The sequence below is a fragment of the Microplitis mediator genome, chromosome 8 (assembly GCF_029852145.1).
Source record: "Microplitis mediator isolate UGA2020A chromosome 8, iyMicMedi2.1, whole genome shotgun sequence".
Lineage (NCBI taxonomy): Eukaryota > Metazoa > Arthropoda > Insecta > Hymenoptera > Braconidae > Microplitis > Microplitis mediator.
In genome coordinates this window covers 5,405,576-5,430,037 of record NC_079976.1, presented here as the reverse complement: position 1 = coordinate 5,430,037, position 24,462 = coordinate 5,405,576, and the positions used below count along the sequence as shown (strand labels likewise).

At 28.6% G+C, this 24,462-nt stretch overlaps 4 protein-coding genes and 1 pseudogene across 5 annotated transcripts; 4 read left to right on the top strand and 1 right to left on the bottom strand.

The window, feature by feature from the left end:
- Window positions 1-1,904: 1,904 nt before the first annotated feature.
- On the top strand, window positions 1,905-4,190 carry LOC130672823 (dysbindin protein homolog). Its single transcript, XM_057477576.1, has 5 exons — window positions 1,905-2,206; window positions 2,278-2,567; window positions 3,423-3,578; window positions 3,669-3,809; window positions 3,884-4,190. The coding sequence occupies exons 1-5, from the start codon at window positions 2,151-2,153 to the stop codon at window positions 3,970-3,972; spliced, it is 732 nt and encodes a 243-aa protein (XP_057333559.1). The 5' UTR covers window positions 1,905-2,150; the 3' UTR covers window positions 3,973-4,190.
- Window positions 4,191-4,967: 777 nt separating this feature from the next.
- On the bottom strand, window positions 4,968-10,170 carry LOC130673743 (structural maintenance of chromosomes protein 3-like). The gene is made up of 4 exons (XM_057478912.1): window positions 9,985-10,170; window positions 9,740-9,815; window positions 5,331-8,724; window positions 4,968-5,266 (listed from the first exon to the last, which is right to left on the bottom strand). The coding sequence occupies exons 1-4, from the start codon at window positions 9,997-9,999 to the stop codon at window positions 5,140-5,142; spliced, it is 3,612 nt and encodes a 1,203-aa protein (XP_057334895.1). The 5' UTR covers window positions 10,000-10,170; the 3' UTR covers window positions 4,968-5,139.
- A 1,650-nt stretch (window positions 10,171-11,820) lies between these two features.
- Window positions 11,821-15,324, top strand: LOC130673748 (cystinosin homolog). The gene is made up of 7 exons (XM_057478923.1): window positions 11,821-12,072; window positions 12,134-12,224; window positions 12,293-12,475; window positions 13,363-13,723; window positions 13,802-14,090; window positions 14,820-14,922; window positions 15,091-15,324. The coding sequence occupies exons 1-7, from the start codon at window positions 12,024-12,026 to the stop codon at window positions 15,140-15,142; spliced, it is 1,128 nt and encodes a 375-aa protein (XP_057334906.1). The 5' UTR covers window positions 11,821-12,023; the 3' UTR covers window positions 15,143-15,324.
- A 518-nt stretch (window positions 15,325-15,842) lies between these two features.
- On the top strand, window positions 15,843-19,980 carry LOC130673750 (cystinosin homolog; annotated as a pseudogene).
- Window positions 19,981-20,579: 599 nt separating this feature from the next.
- LOC130673749 (cystinosin homolog) lies at window positions 20,580-23,939 on the top strand. 2 transcript variants are annotated; one of them, XM_057478925.1, is made up of 9 exons: window positions 20,580-20,758; window positions 20,826-20,937; window positions 20,999-21,089; window positions 21,158-21,340; window positions 22,265-22,505; window positions 22,565-22,684; window positions 22,782-23,070; window positions 23,428-23,530; window positions 23,698-23,939. In XM_057478925.1, the coding sequence occupies exons 2-9, from the start codon at window positions 20,904-20,906 to the stop codon at window positions 23,747-23,749; spliced, it is 1,113 nt and encodes a 370-aa protein (XP_057334908.1). In that variant the 5' UTR covers window positions 20,580-20,758; window positions 20,826-20,903; the 3' UTR covers window positions 23,750-23,939. The 2 variants fall into 2 exon arrangements, with proteins under 2 accessions (XP_057334908.1, XP_057334907.1); XM_057478924.1 differs by having other exon boundaries at window positions 20,581-20,937.
- The last annotated feature ends 523 nt before the right edge of the window (window positions 23,940-24,462 follow it).

Here is a 24,462-nt window from a genome sequence, read left to right as displayed (position 1 = left end):
TCCATATTTTCATACATAATCACCCGCGATATTTAAAATATCAAAAACTGAACCACTAGTCTAACACCGAAAACTACTTTGAGTGCATTCGGAAAAGTTCCAGCTCTAGCTCTAGCGAAGTGTTGCCATACAGCGATAGCTAGATCTAGAGAATTTCCGAATTTACCCAAAGTAATTAATTAATTAATTATTATTATAACTTGCGCGGTAAATTTAAATATTTGAAAAGTAAATTATCAAAAATTGGAGACTAATTAAAATTCGGACGTCTTAATAAAATGGCGGCAGAATATGATAGAAAAATATTTAAAAAATAACACTTGAGTGTTTGAACAAACCTTGGCGGGGAAATAATATACAGAAGGGTGTCCTAATACACTTGGAAATTTGATTTAAATTGCTCCAAGTGTATTGCAGCTAAAAAAATGTCACTTAACTGCTATTTCCCACCAGACGATGCCAGATGAGTTTGTTCAGGAACTTGGAAGTTATCAGCATCAGCAATTTGCAACACTTTACACTAGCATTAAATACTCAACACTTCACTACACCATAGATACTTTGCACAATTTAAATTAATAAAAGATAAATTTTACATTCACTGCACAATTTTACACGACGCCACTGCAATACTGTGCTTCAATTCAAACGTAAAGAACAAAGAAGGATCTAGACTACTACTGCCATTGTCGATGATACTGACTGACGCTATTGGACCGCCAGTTGATACAACGCAATCGGATTTGCGATTCACTCCCCCCCCTCCATTTTAGCAAAAATTTGAACGTTGAAAACAGCAACGCGCAGTAGCGCCACCTTGGCGCGAAATTTAAAAATTGGAATTTATTAATTTCACTCAAGTTTATATGTATCAATAATTATATTAATTAGACTACAAAATATAGTTGAAAATTTTAATTTTTCATTAATAATTTGTTAATTGTTATAATTACTCGAGTGGTAAATTTAAATTCGAAAAATAAATTATTAGAAATTGGAGAATATTAAAAAATCGTACGTCAAAATAAAATGATGGCAGAATATGTTAGAAAAAAATTTTAAATATTAAAAAAAAACACGCAAGTGTTTGTACAAACCTTGGCGGGGAAATAATATGCAGAAGGGTGTCCTAATACACTTGGAGATTTGAATTAAATTGCTCCAAGTGTATTGCAGCTAAAAAAACGTCACTTAACTGCTATTTCCCACCAGACGATGCCAGATGAGTTTGTTCAGGAACTTGGAAGTTATCATCATCAGCAATTCGCAACACTTTACACTAGCACTAAACACTTGACATTTTTAACTAGCACGAAACACTTTACACTTTTCACTAGCACTGAACACTCAACACTTAACTACACCACAGATACTTTACATAATTGATATTAATAAAAGATAAATTTTACAATCACTGCACAATTTTACACGACGCCACTATTTAAACGTAAAGAACAAAGAAGGATCTGGACTACTCCTGCCATTGTCATTGTCGATGATACTGACTGACGCTATTGGACCGCCAGTTGATACAAAGCAATCGATTTTGCGATTATCTCGCCCCCCACTTTAGCAAAAATGAACGTTGAGTACAGCGAGGCGCAGTAGCGCCAACTTGGCGCGAAATTTAAAAATTGAAATTTAATAATTTTATTAAAATTTGTTTTTGGGTGCATTCGGAAATACTCTAGCTCTAGTTCTAGTCAAGCGCTGCCATATAGCGGTAGCTAGAGCTAGAGCATTTCCGAATGCACCCTTTTTTAAACTTTTCAAGCGACATGAAAGAATCCACTAAAATTAGCGGGAAATTCAAAATGTAAAAAAATGAAAAACGGCCGAATACTTCGGCGCTAGTGTACTATAAGTATAATTATTATTATTTTATTTTTTACTTGGATTATTGTTTATTTACAATTACGATAAAAAATAAATAACTAATTACTTTGATAATTAATAAATTGCAAAACTTATTTGTCATTAATTAAAATGGATTAATATTTTATTATAATCATTTATCAAAACAAATAATTTTATATAAATAAACTACACACTTAACCTTATGCATATGTTATTACATATATATTATATACATTTATCAAATTAAATTAATAAATAAATGTAAATTTGATAATAATAATTACATTGCAACAATGTTTGGTTCTTTAAAAAGTAAATTTCAAACAGTCCAAGATGGCATATCTGCAAGGTAAAATATATATTTATATTGATTATTACAATAACAATAATAATTGCAGCGTAAAATATTTTTATAATTAGTTTTAAAGGTTTGACACTTGGTGAGAGTCCTAAGCCAAAAAAACCGATTGCAATTGACAGAGTTAATTACAATGCGGGCGCAGATGTTCTGCATCATTACCAGTTACAGTGGAATGAATTACACGAACTTGCTGAAGAAAATTCAATGAAAGCACAAGAAGTTGATATTCTTGTTGGTACAATATACGAAAAACTTAATAGAGAATGGAATAATATGACGATATTAAATTGTACTTTAGCATCAATACCCAAAATAAATCATGATATTCAAAACTTAATGGATCAAATAGGTAATTAGTAACTAAACATTAACTACTACATTTAAATGCCTGATTCATAAAAAAGACAGCAAATAGTCTTATAACGAGGTCCTACTGCATTTAAAAAAAATATTTTTAACTGATAATTTAATTGTTATTTTTATAAATTTACTTTTATGTATGTAAATATATCGCGTCACTAATTCCAAAAAGACATATTTTTATACGCCCATTTGGCTTTAGCTTGAAGCCTATAATTTTTTTTTATTACCAATATTTTTGGTGACTTATTTCGAAGCTAAAAATTAAAAAAAAAATTGGATTTAGTCATTAAGTCTAAAATTAAAAGGGCGTAGAATTGTTTTTATTGCTACTCATATTGTAGACTTATTCTGAAGCTAAAAATTTATGTTTTCAATTTTTAGTTGTAAAATAAGTCTACACTACGATTGGCAGTGAAGAAAAATTTTACGCCCTTTTGGTTTTAGACTTAATGACCAAAGCCAAAAGATCGTAGAAAAAGATAAGTCCTCTTTGAATTTTTTTTATCTGTTTTATTTAACAGGATACAAAAATATATACATACATACGTACATAAAAATTATAAGATCTAAGATCTAGTACCCGATCACTTCATGTATTTGTATATCTATATTTAGTAAAAGTTAGTAATTATAAATATACAAATACATGAAGTGATCGGGTACTGGGTGTCTTACCTGATACGCATGTACCTATAGAGATGAAAAAATTATGAACATAGGCCGGGTGAAAAAAAATTTGTTGCATAAAAATATTTTGTCTGGTCATCCACCAAAAATTAGTAACCGATATTTCATATTTTTAATTAGACTTGATAATAAGTAAATATTATTTTTATAAAAGGAACACTGGAAGAAGCATTTGAAGAAGTTGAAGCAGCGTTATTTAAACTAGAAGATTTAAATGAAACCCTCGAGCTACAAAGTAAGCAATTGGATCATAGATTTCAATTGGCTTTGTACAAAGAAAAAAAATTATCTGAATTAGATAATTACAGAGGTATCATTTAATCATAATTATTATTTTCTTAATAATTAATTTTTTAAAATAAAATTTAACTAAGTAATTTTTTAATTTTTTGTACTAAAGTTGCGTTAGCTAGTGAGCATTCTGAGCGGGTGCTTCAAAAAGAATTAAAGCAACAAAAAATGTTGAAAGAAAGACAAGACACATTTGATGAAGTTTTTAGAGGCGAAATTGAAAATTACAAAGCAACGGGTGTTGTCCCTCGTACGTATATTATTTTTAATTACTTTTATTCTCTTTTTTTACTTTCAACAATCATCAGATTGGTTTACTTCCAGGTGGAGCGATCTCGCAAAAAGGACCCGCACTTGAAGAAATCGTTTTAGAAAACGACTCGACGGATTTTGATGAATTTTTACAGAGCTAAATACCATTGCGTTAATATTTATTTTTATAATTATATATATTACATATTTTTTTTTTAATTTTAAATCCTTTGTGGTAATGAGTTTATTATTTATTGTTCATGTTAACATTATTAATATTTATCATATTTATGTTACACCACAAAATATATATTTAATATATATCACATTAAATGTAGAAAGTAATTCGTAAATACATATATATATGTTTCATTATTAATATATATTTTAATCATGATAAATATTTATTTTTTAATAAAAATATACTTATATATATATATATTAGATTAAAGCAGCCAGTCACCGATTTCTTATCAGTTTCTATTTAAATATTTATTTTATTTATATTTTTAGACGTTAATTTTTTTTTTGATAACGTATTTTATTTTTTACAATAATTTATTTTATTTCAAAAATAAATCTATCAATTTTATTAAATATCAAAATTTATATTAGAATCTGTAGGAAAATTTTCGATAAATTTTGTTGTGAAAATATAAGAATTGTGAAGGTTGCAGTCGGTAATTTTTTGTGACTTTGATGTTTTTAAATACATACCTGAGCTTGTAAACTTATCGACTGGATAACGAGAGTTGCATACAATTTTTAATAATTAATTCGACATTAAATATTAAATTGTCAGTCATAAAATATTTAAAAGAGTTTGAATAATTTATAATTACGAATACTTTTAAGTTTTTAAATTATTTATATTGTCAGTAAATTAAAAAAAAGTTTTTTAATAATTTATCACACATACGTTAAAAATTTAGTATTCGAAATCAGAATACTTATGAATAATTTAAAAACTTATGATTAATTTGAATTTTTTTAAATTTAAATTTCAAATGACTCTTCGATCCGATTTTATTTGAACTCCTAAATAATTCAATTATAATAAAAAATTTAAGATTCAAAATTTTTATTCAAAAATACAAAATATAAATAATTGATACAAAAAACTGAACATTTTTTAAAAATATAAAAAAAAACCTCAATAATTATTTTGATATAAAAATATTAACGTACATCAAAAATATAAAAGTAAAAAGTTCAAAAATATAAGACAAATAATTCATACAAAAACCGAACATATTTTAAAAAATATAAAAAAAATTCAATAAATATTTAAATATAAATTAAAATATAAGAATAAAAATGATGTTATGTTAATTTTCACTGGGATCATTTTCTATAAAATCAGCAGCATCTTCTTGAGAAATAGGCTGCAAATATGATATTTTATTGTGTAACTTTACACCATAACATTTATCCGCATACCGGACCTGCTCTGGTCTAAAAACATAAAAAATCAAAAATTAATAGATTATTAAAAAAAATAAATTTATAAAAAATTTACCTAAAAGTTGTCGTGATAAATTGTGATTCAGAGCTCAATTCCCGAATGAGCTTGGCGACATTTTCTCTGTGCGTCGGGTCAAGCGCATGATCAATTTCATCAAGAATATAAAGTGAAGTCGGGTTGCATTTCTGTGCGGCAAATATGAACGCCAATGCAACAAGTGATTTTTGTCCACCAGAAAGTCGGTTCATCATCTGAATGTCATCAATTTCTCCACTAAACGAAACTCTGATACCAATTCCAGTAAATTTCTCATAATCAAATTCCCGCCGTGAAATATTTTCAATATTTTTAGTTTTATCTCTTATTTTAACAACCAACTGCGCGCTACCAGTTGGTACCAATTTTTTAAAAGTTTCTTTTAAACATTTATTCATTTTTCTAAAACTATACTGAATTCCATCAGATTTCCATTCATCCATAACAGAAAAAAGTTCCCGCTCATCTTCATAACTACGTTCTAAATCTGTTTTAGATTCAACTAATTCATCCCTACGTTCGCTGAATAACACAAAGTGATCCAACGCATTTATATTTATGTGACTAAATTTCTTGAGTTTATTACTAGTCTTCTGTAATTTATCATTCAATTGTTTATTTGAAAAATCTTTGAATTCTTTGTAAACATCGCGCCGAGGCAACGGACCCATTTTATTTAATTTTTCCTTGCACTCAAGTATTTTTTCTCCATATCTATTTATTTTGATCCTCAAATGATTCAACTCCTTCAATATCTTCTGTAACTTTTTAGTAGCATCAATTTCTTTCCTTTTCCACTTCTTAATTTCATCAACTATTTGAGTTTTAATCTCCATCGCGCTAATAATTTCCTCATTTTTATTAATATCATCACTGATTGCTTCCAACTCCTCTGTAATTTTACCAACTTGTTTTTCTGAAGAATTCAATTCACACAAATTATCTTCAATTGTTGCCGCCAACTTTTTAATGTCAACTTCCAATTTTTCTTTACATTGAAAACTTTTCTCCAGTAAAATGTCAATCTGATTTTTTTCATGACTCAGACTCGCCAGTTTGTCAACTAATTCTTTTTTCTCTTCAACCAAAGTCTTAATTTCATCATTCACTTGGTCAAGTTGTTCCTGATCCTCTTCAGAAAGTTGGCTCAGTAAATTTTCATTCAATTCACTCTCTAATTTTTCTCTACTAGCGCGTCTGAGTTCCAACCCAGTGAGACATTCATTCAAAATTTTCTCCTTGGCTCCACATTTATTTTCAATCTCCTTAAATTTACCCCTCAGTTCCTCAATCTCAGCATTTAATTTTTCAAGCAAATTTTCAGCCTTCTCTAATTTTATTTTGTCTTTACAAATTTCATTTAAATTCTTATTAATATCATTGTCTGCATTCAAAATATTTTCTCTAACATGCATCAATTTGTCGTCTATTTCATCGATTTGCTCCAGAATTTTATCGCGTATTTTTCTGACTTCAAGATGCGACTTGCGGTTTTTTCTAGAGCCGCAAGCGAGATCTCCCTTCCAGGAGACTTGTTCTGCGTCGATGGTAATGCAGTTAAATTTGTGCTTGTGTGCGATATCGATGGCATCTTTTAGAGATCTACATAAAAGTGTTTTACCAAATATATGATAGAAAGCTTTTTCAACCTCGCTATCATAGTGCAAATGACGCATCATAGGCACTGACTCATTTCCCCCCGGATATTCAAGCCGTTTAGCAGTAGGCAGACGATTCAAAGGTAAAAATGTTACGCTGCCAGGTAACTGGAGTCTGTTCATCTGGTCAAGAATTTCCATGCCGAACTCATCAGTCGCAACGATATGATTAAACAATCGATTACCGGCAATAGCTTCTACGGCGTTATAAATATCATTGTCGCAAACAAAGTTATCAATTACCATATTGAAATAACTGCTGTCAACTTCCTGTTGTCTGCCAGGCTGTTGCCGCAAAATATCAAGGACTTTGGTCAAACTATCCCGTCCATCGGCAATATCGTTACTTATCATAGAGCTCTGATCTATTTTTGTCAATTTCTCGCGTAATGTCAGTAATTCATTTTCGTAATTTTCTTTATCGCGATAAAATTCTCTACGCGAGTCTTGATACTGGTCTTTTAATTTTTCCAGCTCATATATTTTATGTTTATAATCACATATTAATTTAAGTTGCTTCTCAATATTTTCATCGTGATTTTTAATTTCACTCTCCAAATTACGTCTATTTATTTTTTCTTCTTCAAGTTCTTTTTCGAATTTAACTCTCAGCTCGTCTCTTTCTTGGATGTCTTTGTCCAGTAATTCTAACTGACGTTTAATCCATTCGTCGCGTTCACTTTTGTCTGCAAATTCACGCTTGCGTTGTTTTTTAACGCACAATTCTTTGCGATATTGTTCTTTGATTATTAAATCATGTGTTACTTTTTCTTCGCGACGTTTCACTGATTCGTACTCGGCTTTTATTGGCGATAATTTTTTCATGTATTTAGTAATTGAATTTTCTAATTCCCTCAATTTTATTTTGTTATTTTCTTGAGTTTTCTGGTCGTTCTCAATTGTTGTTTTTAAATAATTTATTGTTCTAGTTATATTTGTTTTTATTTCCAGAAGCTTTTGCTGCTGGATCACGAAGATATTTACTCCTTCCCTGGCATTGGCAACATTTTGCGTGGCTTTGTCTAGACGTTTGTTGGATTCAAAAATCATTTGCTGCGCATGTTTCAATTCCTTGTCAATTTTTAATTGTTCGGTGTCTTGTTCAATGTACAAATCTTGAGCTTTTCTTAACAAACCTTCAGTTGCTTTTAATTCTTTTTCGTTGATGACGTACTCCAGTATACGTCTCTCCTTGTCCCACCTGAGATATTCTTTGGCTTCTTTGCTCTCCAGTCTTTTGAGATCGAGTTTTTTCGAAAAATCATCATTCAATTTATTTGAATTAGCTAAAGCACGCTCAATAAGTTCAAATTCTTTTACTGATTCTTCGCGAAGAGCTTCGAAAACTTTAATACCAGCAATTTCCTTAAGTTGTTTCAATCTTATAGCATCAGAGGACAATACCAGTTTATTTATTGTACGTTGCTGGACAATATAATAAGGATTAAAGTTAGATAATCCGACTGATGCGAGTAAATTTTTAACATCATTTTTAGAAATTAGTTTTTTGTTTACAGAATAATTGTCGTATTTTTGGCCGATGCTGCGGCGAAGGTGAACTGTGTCTTTACTAATCGGTAATCTTCTGTCTGTGTTATTAAAAACTATTTCAACGAATGCTGATGGATAACGTGATGACACGCCTTTGTGGAATAAATCTTGATACTGTTTGCTGCTTAAATGGTAAAATTCGTCGCACAGAACGAATTGGATGGCTTTCAAAAAATTACTTTTTCCAGAACCATTTTTACCAACTGTAATATTTAATAAATAAATTATTACCAATTAATTCATTTCTTATTTTAATTACTGTTTTAACTTAATTTTCTAGTAATTTAAAGTGATCCGATTTTAAATTTTTGTAGTTTTGAAATTAAAATTTGTTGCAAATAATTAAATTAACAATACGATGATATAAAATTACTTGTAAATAATTATTTTAATTACTAGGAATTGATTAATTTTTTATTTTGATTAGTATAAATTAAAATTAATGACCTAGTAATTTACTGTGACTCGGTTTTTGAATTTTTAAATAAATTTTTGTGGTTTTTAAAATTAAAATTTATGCAAATAATTAAATTAACATTACGATAATTTGAAATTAGTTGGAAAAAATTGTAAAATTTATAGTTTTTATTTTCTTTTAAATTTTTAATATTGGAAATTAATGAAATTTTTGATTGGAATCGTGATTGAATAAATAAAATTTAATTTTAACATAAAAATCTAGGGATAAATAATCAGTACCATAATTGACGGATGTCACTGTAAGTGACTTTCAAATTTAAATTGTTGAAAATTATTATTTATTAATTTCCTGATAATTATTAATCTTTACTTACAAGTTTTAAAATATCAGAGTTAATTTTTAGGAAACAATAAATTGATAATTTTTGAAAAATTACGATTTCTGTCCTTACAATATTCGTAATAAAACTTGTCGAAGAAAAAATGAAATTTTATTAAAAATAACAAACTATTTTGCGTTTAACTTTATTCGACAGTTTTAAAGTTGTTATTTTGGATTCAAAACTACAATTGCGACTTAATTTTAAAATTAATATCTGAATCTTTGCAAGAATTGCAGCATTGATTTTTTCAGATCATAAATTATTTATTATAAATAAATTAAAAATTTTAAATTGTAACAAAACTGAAAAATAATTGATCGAAAAATACTAGACTACATAAAAATTTTTATTTTCATTTTATAATTAAAAATTTTGACTTTAAAGTCGAAAACTGGTTAATTTATTTGATACGTACCAACTACGTTGTAATTAGGATGAAAAGGCTCAAAAGCAGTCGGTCCTTGGTAGGATTTGAAACCTTCAATAATTATCTGCAAAAATATGATAATAAAAATTGATTATTTATAAAAGTATTAAAATGTAGAAGAAAAAAATTATTAACAATTTAATGAGTAGCGAAAGTTTTCAATAATTGTGCGGATGAAAAATTTATTAACCATCAAAGTAAAAGAATTTAATAAATGTAAAAAAAATTATTACTTGATGAATATACATGCTGAATGACAGCAAATAATTAAATATAGAAAGTTTATTAGTATTTTAAATTAAGTATTTAAGAAAAATATTTATAATTGTTAATCCAACTCGGAAGAAAAGAAGAAGGAGGAAAAGAGACGCCGAGTGCTTAATTATTGGCAGACATTTTGTGGATTAATGACGCTGGGAAGTTTTTTTGGCGGTAATATTTTGCATATGGCGAATTAGTACTTGAAGTTATCACAATATTCGCGATTGACTTATTCTTATTTATTGGGATGAAGTGCGCGAAAATTTGAATTATTTGATGAGTGTGAATGTAGCAGAAATAAGACAACTTATAAATTGTAATTAATTAAGATATTGAAATTTAAAAAAAATGCGCGTACTAATTTTTCAATTATCTAAATACGCATTTTTAAATTTATACTCTACTTATATTTTATATATTTATTCCGAAATTTCAAAAATTTCCAATTGACGGCTATAGATACATTAATATTAAATGAGTGTGAATGTAGCAGACATCAGACAAATTTAAAATTATTAATAAATAGAGTAAATAATTAATACGATAAAATTTTTAAAAAATGCGCATTTAAAAAATTTAAAAATTATTAAGTGCATTTTTTCGAAATATTATTTTTTAAATTATTTACTCTATTTATTTATAGTTTTAAATTTTTTTGATGTCTGCTACATTCACATTCATTAATATTAAATGAAAGTGTGAATGTAGCAGACATCAAAAAAATTTTTAAAAATGCGCATTTAAAAAATTTAAACATTAATAAGTGCATTTTTTATAAATATTATTTTTTAAATTATTTACTCTATTTATTTATAATTTTAAATTTGTCTTATGTCTGCTACATTCACACTCGTGTTAAATGATCCTGAAATTAGCAGAGAATTAATAATTTTTGAATTTTTTTTTCTACTAATTAATTACAAAGAAAAAAAAATCCTAAAATATGCACATGTAGGAAATTAAAATATCTAAGTGCAATTTTTCAAAATATTTTTTTTTTTTATAATGTACTGTTTTTAGAAAAATCCAAAACTTATTAGACGTCGGCTAACTTTAGTATCATATTAAATTATACGACAATGAAAGCAGTAGACTTAAAAAATTTTTACTTTCGAATAAATGACACAAATAATAATGATAAAAATTAAAAAAATAAAAATTAATGACTTTTCAAAGTTTTCATTCAAGTTTTTAATTATTTTTTCAAATAATACGTGATTAATATATATGTGAGGGGTCAAATCAGATTTTTAATCTGAAATTAAATGGTCATTTTTTTTTCTGAAGAAACATTTAACATTTCACAGCATGGCAATATAATTATAAGTCAGTAATTAATGACTTCAGTATGCCAATAAAGTAATTACGAGTATGAGAGTTATTATTAATTTCTTTTATTAATGACAAATAATATTTTAAATGTTTTCATGAAATATACAAGTATGTCATTAATACACTACTTACCTGGGAGATTTTCGTGTGGCTCAAATCTCAGAAATTAGGAGTATTGATAAGCGTTATAATAATATTAATCATATTATCATGTTCATCATGTTTATTGCCGCTATTATCTCTTATCACTATTGCCTCTATCAATTTAATATCATGTAGTTCATTATGCTATCGCGTGAGATTTTTTTCTGGCGATGATTATGATATTTGACATCACAATTAAGCTACGGGTAATTTTAATTTACTTTAATTATTGGTGGGTTTGTATCACCAGTAGACTTTGTTCGTAGATTAAATGAGTTTGGATAATGTTAATGTAGTAATTGAATAAAATACTGCGTATAAAAAATCTGGATAACTTTGAACATGCCAGTGTAAGGTCTAATAAATGTAATAAAATAAAAATATGAGTTGCTCAAATAACGAGGGGCACATGCGCAAAAAATTTTATTATTGCTTGGGATTATAAATTTATTTTATTTTTCGTAATTTTTAGAAGATAATTTTGTTTTTTATTTTTTATAAAATACTGCATTAAAATTGAGAATAGTCCTAGTCAATGACTATTGGAACCATGAAGATTTTTTCATGGATATTATTTATTCAAGGTATCATAAATAATAAATTAATTAATAAAGTACCGTTATTATTTAGCATTTAATTTTTCAGTTTTAGAATTTGCAAACGGTAGTTTTAAAGTTGACACACAAGATTTGAGAATTCTTGTTGGTGAAAATAAATCATTTGAATTATATTTGACGTGAGTGTTTTTATTTGAATTGAGTAAAAGGTTCAGCGAGATAGTAATACATTTTGGTTTTTATGCAGACACAAACTACCAGCTCAAGTAAAGGTAACTTTGGATGTTCAACATTCATATTTACTTGAGATAGAACCTACAGCATTTAATGTCACGACGAATGAAGAAAATTTGCATTGGAATATCAGTGTATCAGGATTTTCACCCGGTGCTTCTGTGATCAGTACTAACATCACTCCCAATATTACAGAGTGCGTAATTTTTATTTGTCAAAAGTGTATTTGATAGTTATTTTAAGTTATTGACAAATTATCGTCGGTGTACACTCTAAAACTAAGTGTGTTACAAGTGTATTATTTTAGCACATATTGAATGTGTTTTATGTTTAAGACCATAAGCGAAACTATAGTTTTTTGTAGTCATTTAGAACACGTTTCACGGTGTATTAAATATCTATAGATTGTTTATGGCGTTTCGATGTTATTTGGGAAGTGTGTTAATTTTGACTACACACTTGGTTTTAGAGTGTAAAAAAGTAAAAAATATAAACGAATAACGTACTTTCTTACAATAAATCAGTAAAAGAGATAATGACACTGCTAATAGTATTTTCTTTAGACACTTTTGAAATTTTATAAAATTTCGATTCAAAATAATCGTGATGGGATTAATGAATAAAAAAATATATTAATTACTTAGTACCAGAAATAATCAACTTAAAATTTTATTAGTCCGACTATTCTATGGATAATGTCGATAATCAAATGGTTTATAACTATCACTAAGTAACAGGGGTAGATAAAAAAATATCTATGATATAATATAATATTTATTTAGTTCATCCAAAACTATACCTTTGTTTCCCTTTATACAGTGCGTTGATGTGAATTTGACTGATATGACCGACAAAGTGGTGCGATTTGCTCACGTATTGGTGAACGTTTCAAAAATATTTTCATTTTTTTTCGTTTTGGATATGAAGTAATGGGGACAACTCACCCCTGAAACTTTTAGCCCGGTCTCCTCTACGACATTTAATATGAACTTAATTTTTCATGAATTGCCTATGTGAAAAAAAATTATTATGATCAGTTGCTAATAATAAATCATAATTAACTACATGAACTTAATGTTCCAGTTTTTCTACAGCTTTTGTGAGAGTAACCATAGAGAGATCAAGAGCTTTGTATTACTTGAGTAAGGTTGTCGGATGGATTTATTTTGTAGCATGGAGCTTTTGTTTTTATCCTCAACTTTACGATAATTACAAAAAGAAAAGTGTAGTAGGTTTGAGTGTTGATTTGTTTGCACTCAATATTGTGGGATATCTCACGTATTCTCTATTTAACTGTGGTCTTTATTGGATACCAGAAGTTGAAGCGGAATATTATCGCCGGTATCCGAGAGGGTTGAATCCAGTACAAAGTAACGATATATTCTTTGCAGTTCACGGTTTGTTGGCATCAGCCGTCACTCTTGTGCAGTGTAGAATTTATGAAGTAATTAACATTAAATAGAAATTTTGAAGTTAACCGAAAAATAACAATAATGAGAATAATGATATAGAAATTTTTCAGGCTGGCGCGCAAAAAGTATCGATGACCGCCGGAATACTTATTGGGTTATTTACGATATCTACTGTAATTTCAATTATTTTAGGGATTTTTAAAATAATTGTATGGCTAGATTTCTTTTATTTCTGCAGCTACATTAAGTTATTTGTTACATTAATAAAATATATGCCACAAGCATATACTAATTATAAAATAAAATCTACTGTTGGCTACAGCATTGGTACTGTGATCTCGGATATTACTGGTGCAATACTTTCAATGCTCCAAATGATCTTAGATTCTTATAATTATGGTAAGGGCATTCGACATTGAAAATTTATTCGTAGTTTTCTATTTATTATTTATATTGAGTGGGTCAATTTTACTTATTTCCGTATATATACATTGGTATCTTCGACATAAACAACACAAAAATGTACACTGTAAAAAATCACCGGGGTAAGTCCAAGCGGTGTAGGTGTTAAAATTATCGGTGTTAAATTTACCCCCGAAAGCGGTGTGAAAATAACGCCGCCACCGGTGTAAATATTCTAAACCGGTGTTAAACTAACGCCGCCGCCGGTGTAGATATTCTTTACCGGTGTTAAAATATTTTATTTTGTAAATATTTTTACTTACTCGATCACTATACTTGTTAATAAATGATATTTTTTATTAATTTTCATAAAGAACTGACATTTTTTGTGTTTTATAATCTTTAAAGTTAATACTCCAAGCGGACGCAATTTACCCCGCTTTTACTCCGCTTTTACACCGGTGTATTACTCCTCTTACACCGGTGTAATTTCATTTTTACACCGGGCGGAGTTAAAACAAGTCCATTTTTAACACCGCTCTTTTTTACAGTGTATGTATCTGAGAACCGAAAAAAACATATACACTTTTATAAGCACAAAAAAAATATGTGTCACTTATATGTTGCATAAATTATTCGCATGTAAGAATTATAATCCCATGCAGACATTATTATCAACTACTTTTACTTTTAACTTTATAACTAAAGACCATGATAATTTTTTAGATGACTGGGAAAGTCTTTTTGGTGATTTCACGAAATTCGGGCTTGGAATTTTTTCAATTGCATTTGATGTACTTTTTATGTTACAACATTATGTATTCTACAGGTTCGTACAATTTTTCGATGTATTTATACCCATGTTTGCTTTATAGAGATAGATATTAGCAATGTCGTTACAGTTTCGCTTGATACTATTTTTTTTTGGAGGCTACTTTTGAATAATTCGCTATTAATAATTTCAAATTAATTATAATTCGCGAATTTATAATTACAGAAACGAACCTGACTTGTCGAAATCAAATTCATTTATAAATGTCTTGACATAAAGATTTTTTATGGATACCGTTGAATTATTAAAGAAGAGACAGAGACAGAGAGAGAGAAGCAGTGCTAATACTCATCCACGAAAACATAGTTTAAGCCTTTGTGATCTTTTTTGTTCCTGATATTAAAAATTTAATTAAATTTATTATTATAAATATTGAAACGATCTAAAGTGGTGTCATCTTTTTTTAAAAAATCGCTTTTTTAAATGTGTCTATTTATTATTACTTTAGTGTAGTAAAATATACTAAGGCGTCTTCTGAAATGTTTGATGTCAAATCTCAAGAAAAGAATGGAAGCCAATTACTCTCTAAACATGAATTAGTGAAAATAAGTGAATATCCACTAATTTAAAGTGCAAATCGAACCACTAGTTCCAAAAAGTGGTTCGATTGGCACTCTGAATTAGTGAATATTCACTTATTTTACTTATTCATGTTTAGAGAGTATATGTTACTTCATTAATTTCTGATAAAAAAAACTGTAATGATATATTTGTAGATTATCAATAAGTAGATAATGACAATTAATTAAGCTGGGAGATTTTCGCGCGTCTCAAATCTCAAATATTGAGCATTGATAAGCGTAATAATATTGATTGTATTATTATCATCATGGTCATCTTTATTGCAATAATCATCTTTGTTATCACCATTGTCGCAATCAATTTGATGTTATGTATTACATTATGTTATCGCGTGAAATTTCGTTTTGCCAATAATTGAGATATGTGACATCGCAAGCTTCGGGTAATTTTAAGTTACTTTAAATATCAATGGAGTTGTATCATCAGTAGACTTTGTTCGTAGATTAAATGAGTTTGAATATTGTTAATGTAGTAATTGAATAAAATACTGAGTATAAAAAATCTGGACAACTTTGAACATGCCAGTGGAAGTTTGAGTTAATGAAATAAAATGAAAATGTGAACTGGTCGAATAACGTGGGGTACATGCGCACAAAATGTTATTATTGCTTGGGATTATAAATTTATTAAATTTTTCGTAATTTTTATAAGATAATTTTATTTTTTATTATTTGTAAAATACTGCATTAAAATAGAGAATAGTCCTAGTCATTGACTATTGGAACCATGAAGATTTTTTCATGGATATTGTGTATTCAAGGTATCATAAATAATAAATAAATTAATAAAGTACCGTTATTATTTAGCATTTAATTTTTCAGTTTTAGAATTTGCAAACGGTAGTTTTAAAGTTGACACACAAGATTTGAGAATTCTTGTTGGTGAAAATAAATCATTTGAATTATATTTGACGTGAGTGTTTTTATTTGAATTGAGTAAAAGGTTCAGCGAGATAGTAATGCATTTTTGTTTTTATGCAGACACAAACTACCAGCTCAAGTAAAGGTAACTTTGAATGTTCAACATTCATATTTACTTGAGATAGAACCTGCAGCATTTAATGTCACGGCGAATGAAGAAAATTTGCATTGGAATATCAGTGTATCAGGATTTTCACCCGGTGCTTCTGTGATCAGTACTAACATCACTCCCAATATTACAGAGTGCGTAATTTTTATTTGTCAAAAGTGTATTTGATAGTTATTTTAAGTTATTGGCAAATTATCGTCGGTGTAAAAAAGTAAAAAAAATAAACGATTAACGTACTTTCTTACAATAAATCAGCAAAAGAGACAATGACACTGCTAATAGTATTTTTTTTAGACACTTTTGAAATTTTATAAAATTAAGATTTAAAATAATCGAAACGCGATTATTGAATAAAAAAATATATTAATCACTTAGAACTAGAGATGATCAACTTAAAATTTTGCAATTCCGCCTATTCTATGGATAATGTCGATAATTAAATAGTATATAACTATCACTTAAAGTAACAGGCATAGATAAAAAAATATCGATGATATAATATTTATTTAGTTCATCCAAAACTATACCTTTGTTTACCTTTACATAGTGCGATGACGTGAACTTGACTGATATGACCGACAAAGTGGCGCGATTTGCTCATGTATTAATAGACGTTTCAAAAATATTTTCATCTTTTTCGTTTTGGATATGAATTAACGGAGACAACTCACCCCTGGAACTTTTAGCCTCGGTCTCATATACGTCATTTAATATGAACTTAATTTTTCATGAAAGTCTTATGTGAAAAAAAATTATTATGATCAGTGGCTAATAATCAATAATAATTAACTACATGAACTTAATGTTCCAGTTTTTCTACAGCTTTTGTCAGAGTAACCATAGAGAGATCAAGAGCTTTGTATTACTTGAGTAAGGTTGTCGGATGGATTTATTTTGTAGCATGGAGCTTTTGTTTTTATCCTCAACTTTACGATAATTACAAAAAGAAAAGTGTAGTAGGTTTGAGTGTTGATTTGTTTGCACTCAATATTGTGGGATATCTCACGTATTCGCTATTCAACTGTGGTCTTTATTGGATACCAGAAGTTGAAGTACGTAAATTTATTTTAAAAAATAAAGAGGAAGAATATAAGTTAATTTTGATTTTCAGGCGGAATATTATCGCCGGTATCCGAGAGGGTTGAATCCAGTACAAAGTAACGATATATTCTTTGCAGTTCACGGTTTGTTGGCATCAGCCGTCACTCTTGTGCAGTGTAGAATTTATGAAGTAATTAACATTAAATCGAAATTTTGAAGTTAACCGAAAAATAACAATAATGAGAATAATGATATAGAAATTTTTCAGGCTGGCGCGCAAAGAGTATCGATGACCGCCGGAATACTTATTGGGTTACTTACGATATCTACTGTAATTTCAATTGTTTTAGGGATTTTTAAAATAATTGTATGGCTAGATTTCTTTTATTTCTGCAGCTACATTAAGTTATTTGTTACATTAATAAAATATATGCCACAAGCATATACTAATTATAAAATAAAATCCACTGTTGGCTACAGCATTGGTACTGTGATCTTGGATCTTACTGGTGCAATACTTTCAATGCTCCAAATGATCTAGATTCTTATAATTATGGTAAGGGCATTCGACATTGAAAATTTATTCGTAGTTATCTATTTATTATTTATATTGAGTCGGTCAATTTTACTTATTTCCGTATATATACATTAGTATCTTCGACATAAACAGCACAAAAATGTACACTGTAAAAAATCACCGGGGTAAATCCAAGCGGTGTAGGTGTTAAAATTATCGGTGTTAAATTTACGCCCGAAAGCGGTGTGAAAATTCTAGACCGGTGTTAAACTAACGCCGCCGCCGGTGTAGACATTCTTTACCGGGGTTAAAATATTTTATTTTGTAAATATTTTTACTTACTCGATCACTATACTTGTTAATAAATGATATTTTTTATTAATTTTCATAAAGAACTTACATTTTTTGTGTTTTATAATCTTTAAAGTTAATATTCCAAGCGGACGCAATTTACCCCGCTTTTACACCGACATTAGGGGAGACCGGGGCAAGACGGCCCACCTGGGGCAAGAAGGCCCACCTCAAAAATTAACCAAAAAATTTTCTTTCTTGTTTTTTTTTTACTATCATAAATTTAGATTATTTACTCATTTTTAGCCCGATACGTGAAACTTGGGGCAAAATGAACCACTCAAAAATTCTAAAAGGAAATGTATTTTATAGTATTATAACCTAGTCATGATTAATTTAATAGAAATATCATTTTTTGGTTAATTATATGGATTTGAATTAAAATAGAGCATTTGAAAAAGTTGAAAAAACCAATAATCAATTTTCTACAGAAGTGAAAAAATGACTCGTATTATATCAAAAAAGGTTATTTCGAGTAATATTAAAGTAAATACAGTTGTTAAAGAGAAAAATATAAACATTTGTTACGCGGGAAATTTTTTTACAATTAAAAAAAAAAAATTTTTCTTTTTCATTTTTTTTCGGAGGGGGCCGTCTTGCCCCAAAAAAAAAAATTTTTTTTTCAGGAGCTTCACCAAAATTTTGGTGAATTGAGTTCAAGTTGGACAAGAGTAAATTGACTTGATGGTTAAAAGCCACAAATAATAATAACCAGCTTAGGTGGGCCGTCTTGCCCCGGCCTCCCCTACTCCACTTTTACACTTGTTACCCCGCTTTTACACCGGTGTATTACTCCTCCTACACCGGTCTAATTTCATTTTTACACCGGGCGGAGTTAAAACGAGTCCATTTTTAACACCGCTCTTTTTACAGTGTATGTATCTGAGAACCGAAAAAAACATATACACTTTTATAAGCACAAAAAATATGTGTCACTTATATGTTGCATAAATTATTCGCATATAAGTATTATAATCCCATGCAGACATTATTGTCAACTTCTTTATACTTTTAATTTTATACCTAAAGACCATAATAATTTTTTAGATCACTGGGAAAGTCTTTTTGGTGATTTCACGAAATTCGGGCTTGGAATTTTTTCAATTGCATTTGATGTACTTTTTATGTTACAACATTATGTATTCTACAGGTTCGTACAATTTTTCGATGTATTTCCACCCATGTTTGCTTTACAGAGATAAATATTTGCAATGTCGTTACAGTTTCGCTTGATACCTTTTTTTTTTGGAGGCTACTTTTGAATAATTCGCTATTAATAATTTCAAATTAATTATATCTCGCGAATTTATAATTACAGATACGAACCCGATTTGTCGAAATCAAATTCATTTATAAATGTCTTGACATAAAGATTTTTTATGGATACCGTTGAATTATTAAAGAAGAAACAGAAGGAGAGAGAGGGAAGAAGTGCTAATACTCATTCACGAAAACATAGTTTAAGCCTTTATGATCTTATTTGTTCCTGATATTAACAATTTAATTAAATTTATTATAATAAATATTGAAACGATTTAAAATGGTGTCTTCTTTTTTGAAAAAATTGCTTTTTTAAATGTGTCTGTCTATTATTACTGTAGTGTAGTAAAATATACTAAAGCGTCTTCTGAAATGTTTGATGTCAAATCTCAAGAAAAGAATGGAAGCGAATTACTCTCTAAACATGAATTAGTAAAAATAAGTGAATATTCACTAATTCAAAGTGCAAATCAAACCACTAATTCCAAAAAGTGGTTCGATTGGCAATCTGAATTAGTGAATATTCACTCATTTTACTTATTCATGTTTAGAGAGTATATGTTACTTCATTAATTTGTGATAAAAAAACTGTAATGATATATTTGTAGATTATCAATAAGTAGATAACGACAATTAATTAAGCTGGGAGATTTTCGCGCGTCTCAAATCTCAAATATTGAGCATTGATAAGCGTAATAATATTGATTGTATTATTATCATCATCGTCATCTTTATTGCAATTATCATCTTTGTTATCACCATTGTCGCAATCAATTCGATGTTATGTATCACATTATGTTATCGCGTAAAATTTTGTTTTGGCAATAATTGAGATATGTGACATCACAAACTTCGGGTAATTTTAAGTTACTCTAAATATCAATGGATTTGTATCATCAGTAGACTTTGTTCGTGGATCGGATCAGTTTGAATAATGTTATTGTAGTAATTGAATGAATACTGAGTATAAAAATTTGAATAACTTTGAGTATGCCAGTGTAAGGTTTAATAAATGTAATAAAATAAAAATATGAGCTGCTCAAATAACGTGGGGTACATGCGCACAAAATTTTATTATTCCTTGGGATTATAAATTTATTTAATTTTTCGTAATTTTTAGAAGATAATTTTATTTTTTATTTTTTATAAAATACTGCATTAAAATTGAGAACAGTCTCAGTGATTGACTATTGGAACCATGAAGATTTTTTCATGGATATTATTTATTCAAGGTATCATAAATAATTAATAAATTAATAAAGTACCGTTATTATTTAGCATTTAATTTTTCAGTTTTAGAATTTGCAAACGGTAGTTTTAAAGTTGACACACAAGATTTGAGAATTCTTGTTGGTGATAATAAATCATTTGAATTATATTTGACGTGAGTGTTTTTATTTGAATTGAGTAAAAGGTTCAGCGAGATAGTAATGCATTTTTGTTTTTATGCAGACACAAACTACCCGCTCAAGTAAAGGTAACTTTGAATGTTCAACATTCATATTTACTTGAGATAGAACCTGTAGCATTTAATGTCACGGCGAATGAAGAAAATTTGCATTGGAATATCAGTGTATCAGGATTTTCACCCGGTGCTTCTGTGATCAGTACTAACGTTGCTCCCAATATTACAGAGTGCGTAATTTTTGTTTGTCAAAAGTGTATTTCACGGAAAAAAAGAGTTTCGTTCTCATAACAAAAGATGGGATAACGAAAAATTTTGTTATACTGACAAACATGATTAGCTTGCGGTAACAAATCAATTTGTTATAATAACAAATGAATTTGTGTCGTCATTAAGAAGCCTATTTGTTATGAGTACAAATGATATCGATATCATCGTATTTCAAATCAAGCATTTGTTACTCTAAGTAATCTTAGCTTGTGGGGACAAAAATTTTGTCAGTTTTTTACTGCAACACAACAGTTTTGCTGCAGTTACAAACCATTGCTAGGCGCCACAAACGATTTGCTAGCGTTACAAAAACATTGTAGTCATAACGAATGCTTCGTTATCCGTATATTAAGGCAGAAATTTGTTACTGTAAGTTATCTTATCTTGCAGTTACAAAAAATTTTTTTCCGTGTTGATAGTTATTTTAAGTTATTGACAAATTATCGTCGGTGTAAAAAAATAAAAAAAATAAATGATTAACGTACTCTCTTGAAATAAATCAGTTAAAGAGATAATGACACTGCTCATAGTATTTTTTTTAGACACTTTTGAAATTTTATAAAATTAAGATTCAAAATAATCGTAACGAAGTCATTGAATAAAAAAATATATTGATTACTGAGTACCAGAGATAATCACTTTAAAATTTTGTAATTCCGCCTATATTCTATGGATGGTGTCCGAATGTGTGTGTGCTTCAGTGTAAATTTATAGTTACGAATTTTTTGGCATCGGTTATTTTTTTATCTAATTATTACAGTCTAAACTACTAGTAACGGTACCGAAATTTATATGAACTTAATTTTTCAGGAATTACCTATCCTGAAGAAACCATTTTTCTGATCAGTTAATAATAATAAAAAAATTTGATCTTAATGTTCCAGTTCTTCTACAGCATTTGTAAGAGTGACAATAGAAAGATCAAGAGTATTGAATTATTTGAGTAAGGCTGTAGGTTGGGTTTATTTTTTAGCATGGAGCTTTAGTTTTTATCCACAAATTTATGATAATTACAAACGGAAAAGTGTAGTAGGTTTGAGTGTTGATTTGTTTGCACTCAATATTGTGGGATATCTCACGTATTCTCTATTCAACTGTGGTCTTTATTGGATACCAGAAGTTGATGTACGTAAATTGATTTAAAAAAATAAATAGAAAAAATATAAGTTAATTTTGATTTTCAGGCAGAATATTATCGCCGGTATCCGAGAGGGTTGAATCCAGTACAAAGTAACGATATATTCTTTGCAGTTCACGGTTTGTTGGCATCAGCCGTCACTCTCGTGCAGTGTAGAATTTATGAAGTAATTAACATTAAATAGAAATTCTGAAGTTAACCGAAAAATAACAATATATATATTTTATTTTATAAATGAGAATAACGATATAGAAATTTTTCAGGCTGGCGCGCAAAGAGTATCGATGACCGCCGGAATACTTATTGGGTTATTTACGATATCTACTGTAATCTCAATTGTTTTAGGGATTTTTAAAATAATTGTATGGCTAGATTTCTTTTATTTCTGCAGCTACATTAAGTTATTTGTTACATTAATGAAATATATACCACAAGCATATTCTAATTATAAAAGAAAATCTACTGTTGGCTGGAGTATTGGTACTGTGATCTCTGATTTTACTGGTGGAATACTTTCAATGCTCCAAATGATCTTAGATTCTTATAATTATGGTAAGGGCATTCGACATTGAAAATTTCTTAGTAATTATCTACTTATTATTTGTATTGAGTGGGTCAGCTTTACTTATAAATTAGTATCTTCGACATAAACAGCACAGAAATGTATGTATCTGAGAACCGGAAGAAACATATACACTTTTATGAGCATAGAGTATGCGCGTCACTTATATCTTCTCAATAAATCTCAGAAAATTGTATAAATTCGTCAAATTGATGAGACATATATACGCATACATGTGCGCGAGAAATAAATATATGTTGCTTAAACTTATTATAATTCTATGTAGACATTAATGTTGATAACTTTTACTCTGAATTTTATAACTAAAGACTATAATAATTTTTTAGATGATTGGGGAAGTATTTTTGGTGATTTCACGAAATTCGGACTTGGTGTTTCTTCAGTTGCATTTGATATACTTTTTTTTTTACAACATTATGCATTCTACAGGTTCGTACAATTTTTCGATGTATTTATATCCATGCTTATTTCATAGAGTTAAATATTTGCAATGTCGTTACAGTTTCGCTTAATACGATTTTTTTTGGAGGCTACTTTTAATTAATGCGCTATTAATAATTCCAAATTAATTATAACTCGAAAATTAATAATTACAGATATGAGCCCGATTTGCTAAAATCAAATTCATTTATAAATATCTTGGCATAAAGATTTTTCATGGAAACCTTTAAACTAATGATGGAAGGACATCTTCTGGAACCTTTGATGTCAGTTCTCAGGATAGGAGTACCAATGATGCTTCAAATTATAAATTTGTGATTCAAAAACTGTTTTTATACATACAATTTAATTATATTAATTCCAAAATCAATTTTAATAAAATGAAAAAAACGATTATTAAAATTATATTCATTACTTAGTTATAGTAAATCTATCGTTAAAAACAGCTGTATTTTAAATTATGCGTCTTTCCACTGATTATCGAGGACGAAACTGTATGAGAATAATTAGATATGTTGTAATAGATCCACAAATCTACAAAAAACAACAAACAATTATTTTCGGCAGTAAATTATTTGTTGACTCTGCAAATACAGCAATCACGGAAAACAAATTTTGGTTCTTCCAACTACAAGATTTGGTTAAGATTATCGGATAATGCGTACTACAGAAAATAGTACCCGTTTCCATAATATATATTGAGCTTTAGTTACTGTAGGTGGGGCTACTGCAAGTAGCCATTGGCATTTCTTTACTCCATCTTGTGGTAATAGCCTCCATTCCAGGTGTTATTGTAACAACCACAATTTTTTACCGTGTAAATGAACACTTACCGTGTGTAATAAAGAACTATCCAGTGTAATTATTCCGTGAGTAGTAAAATTAATATTTCTATGCAAAAGATCACTTGAAAATGTTAC

What these genes read in the sequence shown, in the direction of transcription:
- LOC130672823 (XM_057477576.1), top strand. Translation starts at nt 2,151, where the DNA reads ATGTTTGGTTCTTTAAAAAGTAAATTTCAAACAGTCCAAGATGGCATA. An exon ending in TGAATTAGATAATTACAGAG is followed by an intron (nt 3,579 to 3,668) that starts GTATCATTTAAT and finishes TTTGTACTAAAG; the next exon opens with TTGCGTTAGCTAGTGAGCAT. An exon ending in AGCAACGGGTGTTGTCCCTC is followed by an intron (nt 3,810 to 3,883) that starts GTACGTATATTA and finishes GTTTACTTCCAG; the next exon opens with GTGGAGCGATCTCGCAAAAA.
- LOC130673743 (XM_057478912.1), bottom strand. An exon ending in TCCTAATTACAACGTAGTTG is followed by an intron (nt 8,725 to 9,739) that starts GTACGTATCAAA and finishes TAAATATTACAG; the next exon opens with TTGGTAAAAATGGTTCTGGA. An exon ending in TTTATCACGACAACTTTTAG is followed by an intron (nt 5,267 to 5,330) that starts GTAAATTTTTTA and finishes TTATGTTTTTAG; the next exon opens with ACCAGAGCAGGTCCGGTATG.
- LOC130673748 (XM_057478923.1), top strand. Translation starts at nt 12,024, where the DNA reads ATGACTATTGGAACCATGAAGATTTTTTCATGGATATTATTTATTCAA. An exon ending in ATCACTCCCAATATTACAGA is followed by an intron (nt 12,476 to 13,362) that starts GTGCGTAATTTT and finishes TTAATGTTCCAG; the next exon opens with TTTTTCTACAGCTTTTGTGA. An exon ending in CAACATTATGTATTCTACAG is followed by an intron (nt 14,923 to 15,090) that starts GTTCGTACAATT and finishes TTATAATTACAG; the next exon opens with AAACGAACCTGACTTGTCGA.
- LOC130673749 (XM_057478925.1), top strand. Translation starts at nt 20,904, where the DNA reads ATGAAGATTTTTTCATGGATATTATTTATTCAAG. An exon ending in TCATTTGAATTATATTTGAC is followed by an intron (nt 21,090 to 21,157) that starts GTGAGTGTTTTT and finishes GTTTTTATGCAG; the next exon opens with ACACAAACTACCCGCTCAAG. An exon ending in TGCAGTGTAGAATTTATGAA is followed by an intron (nt 22,685 to 22,781) that starts GTAATTAACATT and finishes GAAATTTTTCAG; the next exon opens with GCTGGCGCGCAAAGAGTATC.